The sequence below is a fragment of the Theropithecus gelada genome, chromosome 7b, assembly GCF_003255815.1.
Source record: "Theropithecus gelada isolate Dixy chromosome 7b, Tgel_1.0, whole genome shotgun sequence".
NCBI classification, from domain to species: Eukaryota; Metazoa; Chordata; class Mammalia; order Primates; family Cercopithecidae; genus Theropithecus; species Theropithecus gelada.
In genome coordinates this window covers 32,799,304-32,822,457 of record NC_037675.1, presented here as the reverse complement: position 1 = coordinate 32,822,457, position 23,154 = coordinate 32,799,304, and the positions used below count along the sequence as shown (strand labels likewise).

Sequence of the window (23,154 nt, the reverse complement as noted above, 5' to 3'; positions counted from 1 at the left end):
ATTAATTCAAGATAGATTGAAGACTTAAATGTTAGAACTAAAACCATAAAAACCCTAGAAGAAAACCTAGGCAATATCATTCAGGACGTAGGCACAGACAAGGACTTCATGACTAAAACACCAAAAGCAATGGCAACAAAAGCCAAAATTGACAAATGGGATCTAATTAAACTAAAGAGCTTCTGCACAGCACAAGAAACAATCAGAGTAAACAGGCAACCTACAGAATGGGAGAAAATTTTTGCAATCTACCCATCTGACAAAGGGCTAATATCCAGAATCTACAAAGAACTTAAACAAATTTACAAGAAAAAAATAAACAATCCCATCAAAAAGTGGGCAAAGGATACGAACAGACACTTTTCAAAAGAAGACATTTGTGCAGCCAACAGACACATGAAAAAATGCTCATCATCACTGGTCATCAGAGATGTATAAATCAAAACCACAATGAGATACCATCTCACACCAGTTAGAATGGCNAAAGGATGAGTTTGTGTCCTTTGTAGGGACATGGATGCAGCTGGAAACCATCATTCTCAGCAAACTATCGCAAGAACAAAAAACCAAACACTGCATGTTCTCACTCATAGGTGGGAACTGAACAATGAGACCACTTGGACTCAGGAAGGGGAACATCACACATCGGGGCCTATCATGGGGAGGGGGCAGGGGGGAGGGGTTGCATTGGGAGTTATACCTGATGTAAATGACGAGTTGATGGGTGCTGACGAGTTGATGGGTGCAGCACACCAACATGGCATAAGTATACATATGTAACAAACCTGCACGTTGTGCACATGTGCCCTAGAACTTAAAGTATAATAATAATAAAAAATAAAAATAAAAAAAAGAATAAGTTAAACTTGTTTTTATTATATTACAACCTGCTCTGGAGAGAACTCCCTCCCTTCTGTAAAAACTAATTAACTCCCTTGAGAATTAACTCATTCCTGGGATAAGGGCATTCGTTTATTCATGAGGATAGAGCCCTGATGACCCAATCACTTCTTAAAGTCCACACCTCTTAATAATGTTACATTAGCAAATAAGTTTCTAACACATGAACTTTTGTGGGACACAGTCAAACCACAGCAATAATATAACACCAAACTGTTAATGCAACTTTTCGTGAGCCCATCAATATTCAGCATATTAACTAGCCCACTACTGTCATACATAGTGGCTTCTCTCTCTCTAGGAGATAAGAAATCAAAATAGGACTCACACTAGGACTATCTAGCTGTGTCCTGTACCACTTCTGCTGTTCCCTGGAAGAAAACAGAAGGAACAAAGAAGGGATCATGATAGCTTCCCACTCAGTTGCTCAATCTTTGTTCGTTCTATTATAAGAACAATTTCCAAAAGTTTCATTCCTATATCAATCTTTACTTAATAACGTGAAGGGGAACTTTTTTCTAACTATCCTATCAAAATGAACTCTTCCATCTATTACTCCCCATTACACAAAATATACTTGTATCACTGCTCATCTACAACATAAATATTCTGTTTGTAGGTTTATGACAGTATAATTTTGCCTTGTGATAGTATTAATTTTCACTAATTTGACTGTACTACGGGTGTCTAAATTAGCATACAATCTTTTAAGAGGGCAGAGATTCTGTCCGCTTTCTTTGTATTTCATCTATGTCAAGCTGTTAATTCACAATTATATCCATGAAGAAGCAATGTTGTGTTAATTATTCCACTTGCGGCAGTCTCCCTCTGCATTCCTTAAACTCTGCCCAAATGCCCTCTGCCCTGATCAGTCCCCCAGGAGCTGACCTCTGTGGACTGTATCACCCAAGTTTCCTTGCCTTCTGGCTCTCAATGAGGATCCACTATGAGGAGGGACAAACAGGAGATGAGACTGTGGGAGGAGAAAGAATTTGAAGTTTTATTACCTACCTCACCCAACACTCCTTCCTGCCTTGTAGCAGTTCTGGGAAGAGCCATAGCTTCTTCTATCAGGCAACCCCTTTTCCATGGCTCCAGCAGGCTCCAAGTTCCACTAACACAGTTCACTCCCTTGCCCCTTCCAGCGGAAGGGCAATAACAAGTTGTACTGTCACTAGTCCCTGGGTACGTCACCATCTCTGGTTGGTTTCCTTAATGCTGCTCACTCCTATGTAACTAGTCGCTTCATTAAACTTCATTTTAGGGTGTGTCATCTGTTTCCTGCTAGGACTCTAATACAGCACTTTAATATAAATAAATTACTAAAACTCTCCAATCCTTAAAAAGAGAAAGCCTGCTTCACATATTTCATATGAAGCATAAAGTCTTCACTTAATTCCAAGAGTTGAAGTCAAATTGAGACAGTCTTCAGATATCATACACAGCACTTCAGTTGAAAAAAGAAGGAAAAATATTTAACACAAATAAGTTTTTTTTTTAAATTTAAAGTTTCTTCTTATATGGTCACACCTCATTTTATTGCACTTCACTTTACTGCACTTCACAGATACTGCATTTTTTACAAATTGAAGGTTTGTAGCAAACCTGTGTCAAGCAAGTCTACCCGTGCCATTTTTCCAACAGCATACATAGTCACATTTTGTGGCTGTGTGTCACATTTTGGTAATTCTTGCAATATTTCAGACTTTTTCATTAAGGTTATATCTGTTATGGTGATCTGTGATCAGTGATCTTTCATGTTACTATTATAACTGTTGTGGGGTACCACAAACCACACCCATATAATAAGACGACAATCCTAATCGATATTATGCTGTTTGTATTCTCACTGTACCAAATAACATTTGTGATTCATGGGCAGGGGTCAAAATATCAAGATGAACAGGAGTTTGGAAGAAGTTTATTCTAGCCCTCACAGATGACTTTTGGGGGTTCAAGACTTCAGTGGAGGAAATAACTGCAGATGTGGTGGAAACAGTGAGAGAATTATTAGAATTAGAAGTGGGATCTGAAGATGTGACTGAATTGCTGAAATCTCATTATCAAACTTGAACAGATAAGGAATTGCTCCTTATGAATTAGCAAATAAAGTGGTTTACTGAGATGAAATCTACTTTTGGTGATGATGCTGTGAACACTGTTGAAATGACAAGAAAGTATTTAGAATATTACGTACACTTAGTTGATAAAGCAGAAGCATGGCTTGAGAAGACTGAGTCCAATTTTGAAAGATATTCTACTATTGGTTAAATGCTATCAAACAGCATCACATGCTATCTTTCCTGAAAGGGAGTCAGTTGATGCAGCAAACTTCTTTGTTGTCTTATTTTAAGAAAATGCTGCAGCCACTCCAACCATCAGCAACTGCCACCCTGATCAGTCAGTAGCCACAATCGTGAAGGCAAGACACTTTGCCAGCAAAAAGAGTATGACCTGCTGAAGGCTTGGATGACCATTAGCATTTTTAGCAATAAAATATTTGAGGAATGTATATTTTTAAAGACATAATGTTGTGTACACTTCATAGACTACTGTATTATGTAAACAAAAGTTTTGTATGTACTAAGAAACCAAAATGTTCATGAGACTTACTTGATTATGATATTTGCTTTATTGAGGTGGTCTGGAACCAAACCTGTGATACTCCCAAGATGTACCTGTTACCTGATGAGGTTGTTATCCATTCTACGTAACAAGATGGAGCACATACAAAGAGTTGCTAATTAGAAATTCTTTATCTTATTTCTTGCAGTGATGTTTAGTAAGGTACTAAATACCTTTCTGATTCTCTATTCTTACTTGTGCAGAACTTAACTCCACAGACTTGTAAGGAACAAATAAGATAATGAATGTAAAGATTCCATCTAAATGTGTAGTATTTTCTAGAAACTACATGTACACTATAAAAAAGGTTGTTTTTTTTTGTTTTTTTTTTTTTTTTTTTTTTTTTTTTTTTTTTTTTTGTGGGGGCAGTTGTATCTTGTATCTAGCTAATATCAAGATTCAAGATTCTCTTTCAGAATACTTTCTGTGTGGACAGGTCTGCCTCTACGCATCTTCCAAAAGAATGTCTCTTTCCAAGTATAAAACATCTGATTTTATTCTCAACATAGCTTACAGAAATGCAAAATTGATAGAAAGGCTCTTTCTAATTCACGACATTTCACTACTAACCGCCCTGCCCACAAAAATACTTTTTGATAGTGTTCCTGTAGTTTCTAGAAAACAGTACACATTTAGATGGAGCCTTTACATTCATTATCTTATTTGATCCTTACAAGTCTGTGGAGTTAAGCAAGTTTTCCACAGGTAAGGACAGAGGATCAGAAAGGTATTTAGCACCTTACTAAACATCACTTCAGGTAAATAAGATAATTTTTTTTTTCTTTTTTTTTTTTTGAGATGGAGTCTTGCCTTGTCACCCAGACTGGACTGCAGTGGCAGGATCTCCACTCACTACAAGCTCTGCCTCCCGGGTTCACGCCATTCTCCTGCCTCAGCCTCCCGAGTAGCTGGGACTACAGGCACCCACCACCAGCCCCGGATAATTTTTTTTATGTTTAATAGAGATGGGGTTTCACCATGTTAGCCAGGATGGCATCCTTCTCCCGACCTCGTGATCCACCCACCTGGGCCTCTCAAAGTGCTGGGATTACAGGCATGAGCCACCACGCCCCCTAAATAAGATAATTTCTAATTACTGTATTACAGTGGAACAACACTAGGAACAACACTAGTTATTCTCATTAGTAATTTAATATAGAGCCTGCAAGTAATCAAATAGCAAATGCCTACATGCACACTACTATCCCACACACTAAAACAAAGCGAATACTAAAAGGCCTCAACAGATCACATGGATATTATGTACGGTACAGCAAAACAACAACAACAACAAAAAAAAAACATAAATAAATACCTAAAATGAAAGTAGTTTTCTCTCAGAGGGGAAATAAAATAAAATGTATATTTCCTTGAAAAATGCTTCCTTTAACATATACACAGAAAAAACACTTGGGTGAGGGGCTCATAGGATGAATCAGCAGGATGGTAAGAAAGATAAGGGGGCACAAAACTTTCTACATAAACAGTAATAGCTAGTCAGAGTAGCTTTGTCATTTACTCAGTTAATATTAATTGTATAAGCTATAGGCCAAGGTACTTTAAGAGACAGTATGATAAATAGGAAAAATTTTTTGCATTCAAGCAGCTTCCAGCCTAGTTGGAAAGATAACACAGTCACAGATAAAACACTCATTCATTGATTCAACATTTCCTGAGTAGTTGCAGAAAGGCTTTGAGTTTGGCACCCTGAGAAATGCAAAGATGAATGAAAAACAGCCTAGCCCTCCAGGAAGTTAACAGTCTGCTAGAGAAGATAACATAGGTATGCAGGTTTTGAATGAAGAACATCAGAAGTGCTATAGGAATGATCCAAATATTATGCTATATGATTTCCAAACGAGGGGGAAGTGATTCCTAAGTGGGGATTTGGGGAAGATGGCAGGGAGTAGACATTTGAGCTAGATAGCTTTTAAAGATTACACAGGATTTGAGTACTCACTGACAGGGAGGAAAGGCATTCTAAGTGAGAATCAACTGCGTTGTAAAGACAGACTCTGGAAAGTAAAGGGAAGGTAGGAGTAGTGAGTACAAAGGGTTTTTTTTTAGAGGGATCCAAATTATATGAAGGTGTTTACTGGGAAGGAGAGAGAGGTCAAATTACAGGGATACTCAAATGGGAATCTAAAGAGCTTATGTTGTTTATAGGATATGGGACATAAGAAAAGGTAGAAGAACACAGAGTATCTTAAAAGAGTTCTAAAGTCAATGATAAGGAAAGAAAAACTGGGTTTATAATTAGAGAACATATAATTTAGTTAAGTCTGAAAGAGCAGACATGATTCTGACAGGCTGTTACAGGTTATGTAAATTTATGAAAGTCATGATTCAGCCAGGCCAGCAATTCCTTGGTTGCTGCCGTTCCCTCGAAATCTTGGGAACTAGATCATTTTTGGTACCTTTTTAGATATGCTACCTGTGAAATGACACTGGCCTGAATAAACCCAAACCTCAGGAAGTAAGGCTTTAACATACACACTTTAACACACACATAGACACAATCACATGCTCCCCAAATTCCCTTCAACATCCTTTTTGGTAGAACATATTTATTGTTTGCTACTTTTTGTTTGTTTGTTTATCTGCATTTCCTTGCTGCTATTTTTTATAATTATAAAATACAAATTAATACAACTTCAATGTAGGAAATCTAGTCTTTCATTGTTATCCATTTTAATACTGACTTAATAACCACAATATGAATGTACTAACACTCACTGCTACAATTCTATACGGAGAGCCAGGGTGTCTGAAAACAGGCCATATGTTCAAGACTGGTATATGAATCAGCACAAAGATAATACTGGTCTCTTCAAGAATCACTTGGGGCTATACTCCTAAAAGAAGAAGAAAACTGCTTCTAGACTACCTCCAGAATTCTCCTGGAATGTGTGAGTTAAAGAGGACCAAAGTAGTCTCTTAGGACTCAAAAAAATTACTGAATATAGTAAGCACCAATCCAGACCACGAGTTGGATATTCAGCCCCTAGGGGTCCACAAATCTAGGCATATTCACAGATAAATTTATTTTTTATCAGGGATTACCTAGATTAGAATAATTTCAACCTAAATTAATTTTAATGGATTAGGGCTAAACTCAGAAAAATCTATGAGTCAAACATTGTTGGGTTTTACATTAGGCCAGTCTGATGTAGAGGTCAACAGCATAAGCTTTAAACTCTGTCAAAATGAATATGAAATTTAGCTATGATTTACTGTAATTGTGTTTTCTTATGAAAGCCACTAAACCCTTCTGAGATTTAAGAAAATAAAAATCATATAACACCTGTAAGAATTAAATTTGAAAATTAATGTATGGAAGACTGTCATCCAATGGCAGTTTATTATTAACAGGCAATCACCATGATACCATTTCATACAGAAATCTATTGCCCATAAAGAATTAGTGCTTTTCATTGATTAAATTATTAAAGAACAAGCAAAGAAGGCAAGGTATGGAGCAATCCTGAATGTTCTACAATGTATCATATTTATTCTTCAAGGTCCATCTCCATGAAGCATTTTGTATTCCCCTTAATCTCATAGTCTCTTCCTTTGAAACTCATAGCCTGGGTTTAGATCTCTCATAAGCACTTCCCATACTCTGGATTAGTCATACATGTTCTTTTCTTACCAGCCACTCTCTCCTGCTCCTCATCTTGCTCTACCTCTTAGAGCTAGGGCCTTTAACCTGAGCAGTGTAAATTTCCTAAATTTATATACAAAATTAATGTTTCTGTATACCATATATAAATATATTTTCCTGGAGAAAATCCATAGTTTTCATCAAATTCTCATAAAAACTCTGAAAGTCAAAAAAGGTAAGGAACTCTTGTCTAGGGAATAGACTGATTTACTCATCCTTTTCTCCTCTACAGTGCTACGTATTTACGTTGCATATGAATCAAAATTTATTGATATAATGGTTTAATAATAAATCATAAAATAAATTTTAGGTTTTAAATCTTTTTTTATTTTTATTTATTTTTGAAACAGGGTCTTACTCTATCACCCAGTTTGGAGTGCAACAGCTTGAATACAGCTCACTGCAGCCTCGACCTTCAGGGCTCAAGTGATCTTCCTGCCTTAGCCTCCTAAGTAGCTGGGACCACCAGTGCACGCCACCACTCCCAGATGACTTTTTTCTCTTTAATTCTTTTGTACAGATGGGGGTCTCGTTATATTGCCCAGGCTGGTCTTGAACTCCTGGGTTCAAGTGATCCTCCTGCCTCGGCCTCCTAAAGTGCTGGGATTATAGGTATGAGCCGCCACACCTGGCATTAATGCAGTCTTTCAAAATATATTTTCTTGCTTGGTCTTCCTTTAATGTAAAAATTACATTAAGAATAGTGGTTATCAGAGGCTGGGGAGAACGGAGGATCCACAGAGAGTTACTGGTTTTTGGGTTTTTTTGGGGGGGACAGAATCTTGCTCTCCTGCCCAGGCTGGAGTACAGTGGTGTGATCTTGGCTCACTGCAAGCTCCACCTCCTGGGTTCACGCCGGGAGTTGTACTCCCGAGTAGCTGGGACTACAGGTGCCCACCACCACACCCAGCTAATTTTTTTGCATTTTTAGTAGAGATGGGGTTTCACTGTGTTAGCCAGGATGGTCTCGGTCTCCTGACCTCGTGATCCACCCACCTCGGCCTCCCAAAGTGCTGGGATTACAGGCGTGAGCCACAGCACCCGACCAGAGAGTTACTGTTTAATGGCTCCAAAGTTTCAGTTTGAGAAGATGAAGGCGATGGCAGTGGTGATGGCTGCACAACAATGTCAATATATTAATAGTACTACTTAACTGTTCTGCACATTTCACCACCACAACAAAAAAAAGACTGTCTTACTCTCATGTAGTATTAATTGCCTATTACATAGCAGACTCTTCATCAGAGGAAAGGAAAAAAAGAAATACACTGGTTAAATTTTAGGATATAAGAAAGAATGGGGAAGAAAATCTCAGCCTCTATCTATATACAATGCTGGTGTTGGAGTATAAATACAAACTAAAATAGGGTAATTTAATCATAAATCTTGTCCAAAGGAGCTTAAAGAAAAGTAAATGGAGAAAAAGACTGCTTAGGCAACATCAGTTTATCTGTGTGAGGTAACTTAAACTTTTCCAAGGTGCCAAGTCACTACTCGAGGCATAAATGATAATTTAGCCCAATTTTACTAATGTATTATCTATATGAATAATGTAAGCATTTTGTATGCTTGCAAAAGGCATTCCAAGGTATCAGAAGCACATTTTTTTTTTAAATGAACATTTGGTAAATACTCTCAAAATTTGTAAATATAAAATCCTAAAATGATAAATACCTTAAAGAGAAAATAGCAAAAAAAGAAAGAAAAATCACAGTATGAAAAAATGAATTATTTTCATATATCATTTTACTCCCATCTCATACTTTACAGCCTGCCTTACCAAAGAAAAAGTCTCAGACTCCATTAAATTATAAATATGTTAAACCAGCAAAAGTATCTCTATTAATAAGGTTATACCTGATATTTCCAAACAACATGTATATTTTGTCAAAAACTTAGATTCTAAACCTTTTAATCATTAAATGTCAATGATATTGTTTGGTAATCAGCATATAACTAATTAGCAAAGATACTCTAAAATTCCATTATTTTTCCAGAAATCCTTTCATATATGAGAGATTTACAACTATTTCTCTAGTGGAATCTAGGAAAATCCTTAGAAACAGATTCAATATAAAGGGTAACTACTGTACTAATATTTAAATTCCATATCATAAAAAAGATATGCACTACCATATTGAAGTATTATGTATTTGATATAAGCTATGTTTATTTTTTTCTTGACTTTAATATTAATTAGCAGACTATAAGATTCTCCCACAGTTGTATTTACCAAAAAGCCAATTTTCCTTATATTTATTCTTATTCAGTGTTCACTCAATAAATATTTACCGAGTGCCTGTCATGTACCAGTGGTATAAGTGCTGCACAGCAGTGAACCAGTCATGTTCTGCCTAAAAAATACTTAATGCTACTGCTTTCCCAGAACACAGATTTATACTACCACCTTTGTGAAGTGTTAGAGCAGACAGATAGCTAGACATGAGCAGGAAAGAGAGCGCCTGAGAAAAGGAGGACTAGAAAATCTCACATCCCAGAGACCACCCAAAACCTGCATGCTGGGTATGAGTAGACAGGAGCGGAAATACCTATGCAGAAAGGAACACCCTGAAATACCCCTTAAGATGCCCAGTAATTGCTCACTCAGAAATACCCCTTAAGATGCCCAGTAATTGCTCACCTGTCAGAATGTAGCTAGCTACATGCTGATAAGGAGGGAAAGAGGGCAAAGGGGAAATTCTTAAGAGATACACAGGCACAGCAAGTACAGATTTAACTGCTATACGACCTTCCTGGGGTGGCAGTAAGGAGCAACAATGCCATTAAGTAGACTTCATATCCAACACTGGGCACACACATGTGCATCAACTCAGAGTAAGAGAATCCCACAAAACTGTGGCAGGAACTAATCAGGGACAAGGTAGAGACTTAAAGCAGAAGTGGGAAACTAGCCAAAGACAAAGGCCGAGACTTGAGACAGACAGGAACTTAAAGAGAGAGTTCAACACAATGAAAACTGCAGTGTTGAACTCTCAGGGCTGTTGGCTCATCTTCTTTCAAGCAGCTCACTCTGCCTCCTCTTTCAGAGCGTACTGTCTCTGCTACTACTTAACCCTTGCTGCTCCTACTGCTGTTTTTCCAGCCTGCTCCTCTCTTGGCATGTACTTTCTTCAATAAATTCTCTGTTCTTTTTGCTAAAATTGTCTCTTGGACAAATTCTTTCTCCCAAGAACAACAAGAACCAGAGACTTTGCTCTTCCTAGTAACAAAAGTGTAATGGTTTTATAAATATACTTATTCTGGTAATATTTTGAATAATTTATGCTTCTGATCTCTAATGAAAAATTTATAAGTGAATGAGTATTTTTAAGATAAAATATTTGCCTGATATGGAGTTTGTGTTTTGGTATAGCAATAACAACACATCAAAAAAAGTACAAATTACTTTAAACTTTGAAGATTTACCTGTTATAGGAATATTCTGTGAGACTGATAGCTGCACATCTCCAGTTCCTGGTGGCATGTCAACAACTAAGTAGTCCAGTTGACCCCAATCTACCTAAAAAGATGACATAGATTATATCATTGTATAAAAATTCAATGTTGAATAGTGATGTAAACAAAATTAATGTGTTAATAATAAATCTAAAATCATAGCCATCACTTGAGCCATTGCTAGGTACAAGGCACTGTGCTAAGTCTGAAGGATACATGAATGAATAAATGACAGGCCCTTCCACTAGGAGGCCTTCTTTGAATGGCAAGTTTAAATTTCCAGATAACTCATCCCCATACATACATGCTAATGTTGAACTCATTTCCCAGTAGGCTTCTATTTAGGACCATTCACTTATTTTTACCGGGTGTAGCCCACATTTTGCCTAAAGAAGGTATTAGCTTTTTGTCCTTTTTTTTTTTTAATTTTGCATTTCCCATGCTAATATAATTTTTTTAAGTTTATATTTCCTTCACAAAAATACAATAATGAAAACCAAAATTTAATAATAAAAATTTTAATATAACTTGAGTCCCAATATTATTAAGGTTTTATTTCTTTCTTTCAAGGCATTTATTTATACCCAGAAAATTCACCTATATAACGAAGTCCTTAATGCTCAACCTTCATTTAGATAGGTCTCAAGGGTACCTCAGGTTCTTTACTCCTCAGATACTTCTTTCCTTTAATGGAGTCCCTAGTCTCCATTAACGGCCCAAGGATCTTCTCAATTGTAAAGCAGAAATGTGGAATCACACTCTTCCTTTTCCTTCACTATCTCTAATCAGTTATTCTGCCTTCTAAAAATCTCTCAAACACACCCACTTCTCTGTTTCTCCACTGCCAAGAACCCAAGTGAGGCCACCACCATCTATTATTATTAAAGCCTCCGAAACAACCTCTCTGGCTCCAGCACTGCCTATCTAGTCTACGCCTAACAACACTGGAAAATGGAAATTTGATAGTACTACATTTTGTTTAAAACTCTTCTCTTGCCTTTAGGATAATATCTAAGCTTAAGATCTAGAACACTCTGCCTCTTCTTCTTCGCTTGCTAATTCTTCTTCATTCTTCAGATCTCAGCTTAAAATTCAGTTCTTTGGGGAAATCTCCACTAACTCCCATTAGATTAAAGTGTTTCTACTACATACTTCCCCTAATCATGTATTCATTCATTTGCCCAAGAAATGTTTACTGAATACCTACTATGTATTGGGTATTGAGCTAAGTATTGACAATTAAATGGTATCATGATTCCTGCCCTCAAAGAAGTTACAATATAGAGACAGAGATATCGGGTAGATAACTATCCTTACAAATACATAATCACCGGCTTTATAATATAAGAGGCACTGTGAAGACAGTAAAATGTGCACAGGAAAGAGCTTGCTAACTTTGAGAAATTGAAAGATCAATATGGCTAGAGAGCAGTGAGTGAAGAGAAGGGTATCATTCATTTACTGTTGTTTCATGATCTGTCTTCCTATAAAACTGTAACTGAGTTAGATCACCTTAGCACAGAATGGACTAACAGGAGACGCTTAAGACGTTTTCTTTCAAGGAATGAATGGCTAAATGAACACATGCAAAGGCTTGATTTTTTTAAACCTAAGTGGAAACTGTATATAATTTCATATTGTGCTCCTTAAAACTTAATAACATGTAATATGTCCTTTCCATAGAATCATGCTTTTACTTATTTATTTATTCATTTTTGTGACAGGGTCTCACTCTATCACCCAGGCTGGAATGCAGTGGCATGCTCACAGCTCATTACAGCTATTACAGCTTCAACCTCCTGGGCTGAGGTGATCCTCCCACCTCAGCCTCCCTAATAGCTGGGACTATAGACGTGTGCCACCATGCCTGGCCAATTTTTGTATTTTTTGTAGAGACAGGGTTTTGATGTTCTGGTCATTTGATGTTCTCTGAAACCCAGAGACATGTCAGTCTGCCAGTGCTAGGAGTTTTAGTGCCAAAAATATAAAAGGAAAACTATTCTTCATCTTTTTGGGGTATGGTTTTGTCAACCTGAAGTAATCGAAAGGATCAGAATCCAGTTTAAAAGAGTTTATTCATATGAAAGACTAGGAATGGCCATCCAGGAAACACAGACTCCAGAGAAATGGAGTCAGCACTCTGAAGTTAAAAGTTAAGGTCTTGCATATAGGAAGAAAACAAAGAAATTTAACAGGATCACAACATTTTCTATACGAGGCTGATTTATGAGTTATAACAATTTAGTTACAGTTTGTTTTCTTTTCCCTACGGCTTGTTTTCTTTACAGCTGGTTTTCATTTCCTTTCTGATTTAAGAGTATATTTAATATTCCATCTTAAGACAATGTGATAGTCATGAAGTCTTTGTATGAGAAAGGTTAAGAGGGAAATTAATCTATAAGGAAAATCAACAGAGAAGAGGGAAGGAACGTTCCCTGACACACTTTATTCATTTACGACATTGTATAAAACATGGAACATTATACGTAAGAACAAAGGCTAATCTGTAATCAGAGAAACAGTTATACCTTTCTAGGTTACAGTTGCCTGTCATGTGACTCAGGCTTCATGATCACATTTCTTTAAGGGCTCAAAATAATTTAAAGCTCCAGCAACTTAGATTTTCAATTATTTATTTCCACAGTTTCATAGATGTTGGTCATGGGTAGTCTCGGGGTAACTATTTTTCAAGAATCTCTTGAACCCAAGGGGCAGGGTTGCAGCAAGCCAAGGCTGTGACACTGCATTCCAGCCTGGGCGACAGTGAGACTCCGTCTCAGAAAAACAACAACAACAACAACCGCTATTAAGGTTCCAAGGAACTAAAAATACTTCACGGCTAAGGCAATTCATTTCAAATGACTCTAAATTGAATTTAATGTACCTGAGAAACACCTGGGCCAGTACATTCATCACACATAGTAGGCTTTCTATAAAGGCTTGCTGATAAACCAAGCATACGACCATGGGCAGAACCTAATGCTTAGACTGAGTAGTAAGTACTGAATTAGGAGGTGGACACCACATGGCAGGATCCAGGATCCAATCAGATTAAGCCCTGGCATACCTTATGGCAGGATCCAATCAGATCAGGCTTCCTGGCATGACCTCGTTGCAAGATATAATATGATCATACCTCATTAGCCTATGCTTATAAAAGCTGACCAGTCCCCAGCTCAGGGAGACGGATTTGAGCATTTCCTTCTGTCTCCTTGATAGCTGACTCACAATAAACCTTTCTCAATGTAAAAACCTGGTGCTTTGGTGTTTGGATTTCCATTGTCCACAGGCAAACTGACCCAATTGGTTTGGTGACAAAATGATGGCCATGAAAGGACCAAAAGTAGGTCTCTACTTGACATCTTAAATTTAATAGAAAGACTAAATATGTTTGGTCTCTAAAAATTATGCTATAGGGAAACATGTTTTTCTAATAATTACAAAATGGTTCTTATTTGTAAAAAGACTGATATACAATAGGCAATTCAAGATTTCTATTTTTTGTTTGCTTGTTTTTCTAGATGGAGTGTCACTCTGTCGCCCAGGCTGGAGTGCAGTGGCACAATCTTGGCTCACTGCAACCTCGTCTCCCAGGTTCAAGTGATCCTCTCGCTTCAGCCTCCCCAGTAGCCGGGATTATAGGCACCCGCCACCACAACTGGCTAATTTTTTTGTATTTTTAGTAGAGACGGGGTTTCACCATATTGGCCAGGCTGGTCTCGAACTCCTGATCTCAGGTGATATGCCTACCTTGGCCTCCCAAAGTGCTGGGATTATAGGTGTAAGCCACCACATCCAGCAAGATTTCTATGTTTTTAATAAAATTTAAGGTTACTACATGTTAAAAATTCTAATTTATAATTCTTCAAATGAACTGTGCAAAAAGGTGTTGTTTGTTTGTTTTTTGAGATGGAGTCTTGCTCTGTCACCCAGGCTGGAGTGCAGAGGTACGATCTCAGTTCACTGCAACCTCCACCTCCCAGGTTCAAGCAATTCTCCAGCCTCAGCCTCCTGAGTATCTGGGATTTCAGGCACCCACCACCATGCCAAGCTAATTTTTATATTTTTAGTAGAGATGGGGATTCACCAAGTTGCTCAGGCTAGTCTTGAACTCCTGACCTCATGATCTGCCTGCCTCGGCCTCCCAAACTGTTGGGATTACAGACGTCAGCCACTATGCCTGGCCAGGTGTGTTTTTAATAAGAAAAAATTATAAGAAACACATAAAATATGTTCGTCAGTGAGAAAAAAAATTATTTTGTCTAATTTGGAGGTTAAATAGAAACAAGATAAAAAGGAACCAATAGTAAGGGGAGAGAGACATATAAGAAAGTTACAGATATGAACAAAAGAGATTTTGTATGAGAAATCATAATTTTGTATGAGAAAGAATCTTACGTAGTAAATCTTTGTCCTAAAGTAAAATGACTGGTTTTTTAAGAAAGAGCAGTATAGGGAAAGGTATAAAGTCCAAGCATGTCATAGATGGTCTAAGTCATGAAAAGGTTAATAAATAGAAATTTTAAGAAATTTGGTGTATGAATAAGTTGACTATAATTAAAACAAATTTTTAACAGTCTTTCTAGGGAATGAACATTGATATTAAAACACAGAACTTCTAATTTTGGCCCTCTATGTTAAAATAACAAGAGTGTCTTACGACATCAATTTGCTCTTGGTAAGGCTGCAAGAGGTTTTGATTTTTAATTCTTAAGTCTGTTTCTATAATAGCCATTCTCTGAATCACAAATAAGTTTCTCTTTCTGCCACATTTCTTCCTGAGAACTGTCTAGTTTCTCTGGTTTTAGGTCTATCTTGAAGGTCTAGAAAAGCAATATTTTATTCCAGTATAAATTGGTTCTGTATTTTTATATGTCTGCACTGTTTCATGTAACCAGGGCTTAAATGTCTGAATTATTTCATGTAACCAGGACTTCCTATGCTGTTACTAAATGTATTCCCCTGCTCAAAGTAACTGGCCTAGGAAACAAAGATTGCTTAGGAAGACTGAGGTTTAAAAAGGTTAAGGTTTTTATATTTATGTAACTTTCTGTATTGCTTCTGAAGTCTTTTGATTGTCACTCTGGTTAAACGAGTAACTACTATTTGTCAGTGACCTATGATTCTGTTGAAGGAAGTACTTTGAACTTTTTGATGTCTTTGGTAGGTTCTCCCAGGATCCAAATCCTAAATCAAGCTTCTTGGCCTAAAATTAACTTTGACATTTTACAGGTGGGCCCCCTAGAGAGCCTCAAAGGGTGTATCTCTCATCTTGTAGAGATTTTAAATTTGAGAGCTTATTTGGTAAATAATATGGGATGCACTGTCAAATAAGAAACACTGTAGAATTTCCTTTAAGTTATGCTTGTAAAAATGTATTATTAAAAGGTATTCCAAAATTGTTTAAGATTCCTAAAATTCTGGTATGTTGGGGAATATGTCATGATGTGAAATTGGTTATATGCTACCGAAATACCTAGATTTCTTTGTTAGTTATGAACTCTCATCAGATCTTTGACTGTGGCTGTTCTGAATTTTTGTCATCCACAATTATTATCTTAAATTTTCCTCTGGAAGCACTTGCAATTGGCTATAGTCCAAAATTATTAATTAAGACTGGGCAAAACAAAATTACATGAAGTTAAGTAATTGTTAAGGATAGCACTGTTATGACTTCAGTGTTTTGTTTTCCAGATTTAGGAAATTTTCTGTCATAAGTTATTTAGAGTTTGCAATAATTTAATAACATATCCTTTGTGAACAAGGGCGGGAACGTTTTGCTTTTTCTCACAACTTGATTCCTACAAAATTTAGAAACCATTAATGAGTATTCTTATTTTTATGTAATGTAAGTTCAGTAAAAATCTGCTCTCTCAGTCAGGCACGGTGGCTCATGCCTGTAATTCCAGCATTTTGGAAGGCCAAGGCAGGTGGATCACAAGGTCAGGAGTCCACAGACTAGCCTGGCCAACCTGGTGAAATCCCATCTCTACTAAAAAAATACAAAAAATTAGCCAGGCATGGTGGCGCATGCCTGTAATCCCAGCTACTCCAGAGGCTGAGGCAGAATTGCTAAAACCTCGGGGGCAGAGGTTGCGGTGACCTAGATCTTGCCACTGCACTCCAGCCTGGGCGAGACAGCAAGACTCCGTCTCGGGGGAAAGAAAAATCTGCTCTCTTTATAAGCAAGATGCAATGGGAAACACTGGTTATATTACCAAGGTTTGGACTGAAATGTCATATTTAAGAATGTGAATAAAATGCCTGGCTTCAGAACTTCCCAGCTTTACAGAGTGAATGAAAACTGTCACTTCCTGGCAGGCCCAAGAATGTTAAGGCTGTAAGTAAAATCTAAAACTTGCCTTAGTTTGGCTTCCCAGCTGCAGAAGTTTCTAAATCTGAGATTTTTTAGATGATCACTGTGGAGAGAAAAAGTTATGCTTCTAAGGAAAGCAAAAGTACATCTGTTATTAGATTGTAACTCTGTGCACTGTCTTCAAGTCCTTGTTATCTATCTGTAGACTGGACTGAATCTTCCTAAGTTCCTCCAATACTTGGTTATAACTAAATCCCAATGGAGTCCCTCAGCCCTCTTCTCACAATCCAGACTAGGGATGCTCTGAGGACATTAAGGGTATTTCCCCTTTTTAAATCTGACCAACCAGTGTAATATCAGAAGTGGGGGCAAACTAGACCTTTAGGATACTAACCCTCATCTCATAGTAGTTGATGCTGTCTCTTCCTTTCTAAAAGCCATAGAGAAGAATAGTTATGGGGCTACCTCTCACTATCTCCATTCCATACTCAGTCAGGGCTCTCTTCAAGTCACATCATAAGCCAGCTAGCAAACCATGAGGTTCCCTTTCTTTCCTTTTCTTTCCCTTTCTTTTTTCTTTCTTTTTTTTCTCTCTCTCTCTTTCTTTTTGAGATGGAGTTTCACTCTTGTTGCCCAGGCTGGAGTGCAATGGCACCATCTTGGCTCACTGCAACCTCTGCCTCCCAGTTTCAAGCGATTCTCTCTCATCCTCACGAGTAGCTGGGATTACAGGCGTGTGCCACCTCGCCTGGCTAATTTTGTAATTTTAGTAGAAACAGCATTTCTCCATGTTGGTCAGGCTGGTCTCAAACTCGCAACCTCAGGTAATCCGCCCACCTTACCCTCCCAAAGTGCTGGGATTACAGGCATGAGCCACCACGTCAGGCCTATAAGTTTCTCTTTCTATCCTCACCTCACCATCACCCAGTGTAATAACTTTTCCAATCCTGCCACTTTACTTACCTTTCCTAAGGCCAAGTCTGCCTAATAAGTGGAACTGCATGCACTTACTAGGTCATGTCTTTTAGCCAAAGGTAAAACAGCCAGTATTTATACAGACGTCAGGTATGCCTTCAAAGTTGTTCATGACTTTGGTATTTGTGTAAAATTTGTCCACAATACACCACTGGAAAACTGCTGCATGCCTCCATGGGCCACTTCCCATTACTGAGTGGTCCCTTTTAAGTATGGTAACAAGATTTTATTTAGCTCCCTGCCTCCCAAGGAAACCAGTATGTACTAATTATGATTTGCATGTTTTCAAACTGGGTTAATGCCTTCTCTTCTTGATAGGTCACAGCAATGTCAGTAGTTAAGCCTTACTGGAAAAATTATACCAACCTGGAAAGTCTCAAGAGCTTCATAGTGACCAAGGATCTCATTTTACAGGGCAAATTATTCAAAATGTTTATAAAATTTGGACTATTAACATCCACTGGGGTGGTGGAACAGACCAACAGAATAATAAAAAACCCAGTGACAAAGATCTGAGTGGCATTTAGCCTGCCGTGGCCCTAGGCCCTTTCTTTAGTCTTTTTTAACCTTGGTGAGTATTCAACACCCTCTCCCTGGAGTTCTGAATTCATCCAGTCAGGAGAAATCACGTTGTTTTTTTCATTTGTTTGTTTTTGCTTGTCTGTTCAGCCCCCATTCACCTCCTCAGAAAGGACTTCTTAGAAACCTGTGAGGCCCACATATCCTTCTCCCAAAAAAGGGGAAAATAATACTTGAGTTATCCTCAGCAGGAGATCTGGACATAGAAATAGCTCTTATGCAAATTCCCATCTATTCAGTCAGCTTCACTAATTCTACCCCTCCTGCTCTCCAAGAGCTACCTGAGAGTCTTGAGGCACATGCCAGCACTGACAATGACCCCATGGATTATAGTTGGAGGACACTCTCAGGGATGTGATTTGCTGAAAGGGATTAACTCTAGTGAAGGAGCTGCACAGGAAGGTTTTAGAGGTCTTGGTTTGGACTAGGTTCTGTTTGGAATGGTCAGAAACTTTTCTGCACTGTTAATAGAGCTGCCTGCTTCACCACTCATGCCATTAGAGCACAACAGAGATCCCCTATACTCCCTTCCTTGTGTGGTCCTAGACAAACACACTGCATTAGACTAACATCTCACTGCATAGGGTGGTGTTTCTGCTATCGCTAACACTTGCTGCTGTATCTGGGTAAATACTACCAGTCAGGTGAATTGGGAACATCTGAGGTTGTAAAGCTAGCCAAATCTCTGAAAGGGACACCTTCAGAAAGACTCCTGGCTGGACTTACTGAGTGGAATTTCTAATGTCCAGATGTTTTCAGTTGGCTTAACCCTGGTATAAGATTCCTTCTGTGTTTCACCCACATGTCTTAATGATCCTCCTCATATTTGGGCTAAGCATTTGGCTCCTCTTCAAAATTGTTCTAGCCTATTTTAACAGATGTCTGCAAGTGACTCCCACTAGGATTGTGCCAACTCAATCCTTAAGACTTTAAACTCACTTTAGCTGGAAACGGGAACCAACTTAACCCAAGAGACTGTGGTTCAAATTTAGCACATACTTGAGTGCCTCTTGTAAGTAAATGACTCTAGTTCCTCAGTTGGTCACTGCCCTGCCACAAGGATCTCTACAAGGGACCAGATGGACCTGGGGCAGGTAGTCAACCACTCTGGCACCATGATGGGATGCAATGCTGTCTGGCAACAGGTTTGAGCCAGTCCTTCAAGATGGATCCTAAGCAGCTGACTGAGTCTAAATTTTAAATAGAGCCATGTGGCCATTTGCTGACTAGGGGTTACACCCATACTCTTCCCCCAGAACTCACACATTTTAATCTATAGAACCTTTGGGGCTCACCTGAACTAGTCAATTAGAGTTGAGCTGTATCGATCAATCAGAACTAAGCAAGTTACAAGTTTCAATCCTTCATGTGCACAAAGAGAACTGATTGGGAACCTGGGTGTGAACTTTTGCTACAAAATCTGAGCTTTCTTTCCCTTGTTCTCTGAAACAAATAATGTTCAGGTTGCTAACTCTTTATTCCTTTGTCCTTGAACTGGGTTGAAGTAACTTCTTCTGAAACATAATCCTGAGCACTAAACAATTTCATTTATCTAACCAAGGTCTACTGTCTAATCAGCAGGAAGTAGCTAGAGTAGTTGTCACCCCTTTTCCCTCAATACTGAGGAATGGACATAATAAAGGGGCAATTTGGAACTGCATTAGACCAATCTGGTTCAACTTTTATGTAACAAAGCTGTGGACTGTTCTTCAGTTGCTGTTGGACCCCCAGTTTGAAGGTCACATAACCTGAAGTTGAAGATGAACCAAATGAGTAGAACCTAAGTGCTTGGACTAAGGAGTGAGGACTGAATTAAGAGGTGGATACTGAATGGCAGGATCCAGGATCCAATCAGATCAAGTCCTGGCATGACCCCATGGCAGGATCCAGTCAGCTCGGGTAGACAGATTTGAGCGTTACCTTCTGTCTCCTTATCAGTCAATTTGCAATAAACCTTTCTTAGTGTAAAAATCTGGTGCTTCAGTGCTTGTCTTTCCACTGTGTGTGAAGGCAAACTCATTTGTTTGTGCAGGCAAACAGATCCAGTTTGGTTCAGTGACAGTTCCAGTTCTCTTGTAAAAGAGCCACAAAAGCAATGATTTTAGAATGATTTGGGGAGGCTCTAGATTCTACTTACTGTTTACTTGTATAAATTATATTTTACTAAGTGTAGGAAAATAAGAATTAGCAAAACGCCCAAGAATCTCATTTAGTAAAACCCAGTAGTGGATCCAGATTTTGTGTGGCCTGAAGCATATACAATTTGAGTGGTCATCTCTAAAAATAAGAATACCAAATTATAAATGCAAAATTAGTTACAAAAGTAAATATTTACTTAGTACATGAAAAGAAATTACCATAAATTTCTGGAGCCTTAGAGAGTCACATTCCTTTCTCTGAGAACTCTTTAAACAGAAATGCTTGTATAGAAATGTTTCCTGACCTTCCTGACCATAACCTGGCTGTCTCTCCCCATCTAGAACATTCTACAATTCCCAGAATATCCCAGGATCCTATGCAGATGTAGAACCCTGAACTTAAGCTTTATTAGCTTCATGGGTAACCCCGCCTTTGGTAAAATTTTCAGTTCTCTTTCAGGCTCCAAACTCAAAGGATTTCAGCAGGATAGACTCAGTCAGTCAAGAAATTGGAGCTACCAAGGTACTCCCGAGATGCCCTGTGGATACAGAGGCAGTAGTGCAGCAGAAAATTCATCAAGGTAGCAGGAAGTCAAATATGTGCATCAAATTAAGAAGGATATAGACAGCATAATGAAATAATCAAAAACAAAGCAAGTGGTCAAGATAGTTGAGAAGGATAGGATGAGGTACAGATCAGGGGCAACAGTTCAGACTTGAGTCAGCCAAGACAGGCTTCCTGCTAGATGTCTCTTGTACATGGTAACATATGACCATTATTACCCTCTAATGTGAGATACAGCACTTTTGTTTTTTTGCCTTGTTTTATTTTTTTGAGATAGAGTTTTGCTCGTCACCCAGGCTGGAGTGCAATGGCATGATCTTGGCTCACTGCAACCTCTGCCTCCCAGGTTCAAGCGAGTCTCCTGCTTCAGCCTCCCAAGTAGCTGGGATTACAGACATGCGCCACCATGCCTGACTAATTTTGTATTTTTAGTAGAGACAGGGTTTCACCATGTTGGTCAGGCTGGTCTCGAACTCCTGACCTTAGGTGATCCGCCCACCTCAGCCTCCCAAAGTGCTGGGATTACAGGCGCGAGCCACCACACCCAGCCATTTTTGGATCCAAATAGAATGCATTCACTGAGCTGTTGTGCAAAGTCATTCAATATTAGGATAGTTGTCTTCTTCATTTGTCCTTATAATATTGTGAAATATGTATTTGGTCTTTGTCTCATTTACTGACATAAAATCCTAAAATCCTTGGAATCACTAGAGTGATAAGAGTATCTTTGGTATTCTAATAAGTTGACCGGTGGCTGGGGGCACCTATATAGCCTCAAGATGAAGACTGGTTTCCAGGGGAATCAATGTTGTGATTAGAGGGTTGAGTCCCGGGCCCAACCTCTATGGAGGGGAGGGGGCATGATCGATTACATCACAAGTTTAACAAGGAAAATAGCCCAAACTAATGTTGACAATGGTAATTTTAGGCTAACATGTTTTCCTCAAATAATATTTTACATTTTATACTCAAAATAATGTCTAATAATCTGAGAATAACTCAAAGACTCAAATAAAGGCAATTCCCTCTTTTCTGAGGAATGACTGGGAACTAAAGTTGTTATTTTATATTTGGGCAGATAAGGTAATTTGTCTTTTTCAGGACATCTATTATAAAGAATATGGTGTTAGGAACAGGAAAAGAACATGGGTCTCTATCTTTTAGGGGCACTTAAGAAACAGATCAAAACAGCAGCAATCAGGTCTCACTCTGAAAGATTATGGGAACACAAGTACATATAGGTTGAATTCTACATGTTGAATAGAAAGGGTCCAATGAATGTATGGTCAATAGTTCCATTTTAGGCTTCTCAGCTGGTTCAAACAGTTTACCATAATCAGTTTCCAGAGTAGCAGTTTCTATCATTAGCGTTACATAAGCCAAGTCTAAGGACCATAGGGTCAACTTACACTTCTCCAAAGCAACGGCAGACTATCCCAGCCATTCTATTCTGCTAGCAAGGCCAATGTGAGCCAGATGAAAATAACATCAGCAGTGGTGTAAACTGAGCCACATAGAATCAGGGAAGAAAAACACTGCTAAGACAGAGAGCTCTGCTGGAGTCAAAGTGACAGCCAAGAAGAATTAAAATCCTAAGGGCATGGAAAGGTGTAACCAAAGAATAAATAGAGAAATCATGAAGTAAAAGACATCTAAATTGGTTTGAATGGCTCAAAAGTGGGCTGTGTCCAGGTAGCCCACTCATATGGTGGCTGGAATGTGCCATAAGTGACACGACAACTTCTTAAAGGAAGTTAGGCTGTGCCAGACCTTGCTGCTATCCTTCCTGTCTGACTACTCAGTTTTGACTCTCATGCCTACTTGACTTATACTTAGTGGATCTCAAGATAGTGTCCTTGTATCTGATTCTGGCCATATACTTGTTGCTACTTCTATTCTATAATCAAGTTCTGCTATTTGTTCCTAATTTCGTGAT

General features: G+C 38.4%; 1 protein-coding gene across 3 annotated transcripts in view; it reads right to left on the bottom strand.

Annotated features, from left to right (window-relative positions):
• The window catches only part of NUBPL (nucleotide binding protein like), a 256,040-nt gene that overhangs the window by 53,351 nt on the left and 179,535 nt on the right, over nt 1–23,154 (bottom strand). For all 3 annotated transcript variants that reach the window (XM_025393019.1, XM_025393020.1, XM_025393021.1), the window contains one exon: nt 10,616–10,709. In XM_025393019.1, coding sequence (XP_025248804.1) covers nt 10,616–10,709 — 94 coding nt within the window. The remainder of the gene's footprint in view (nt 1–10,615; nt 10,710–23,154) is intronic.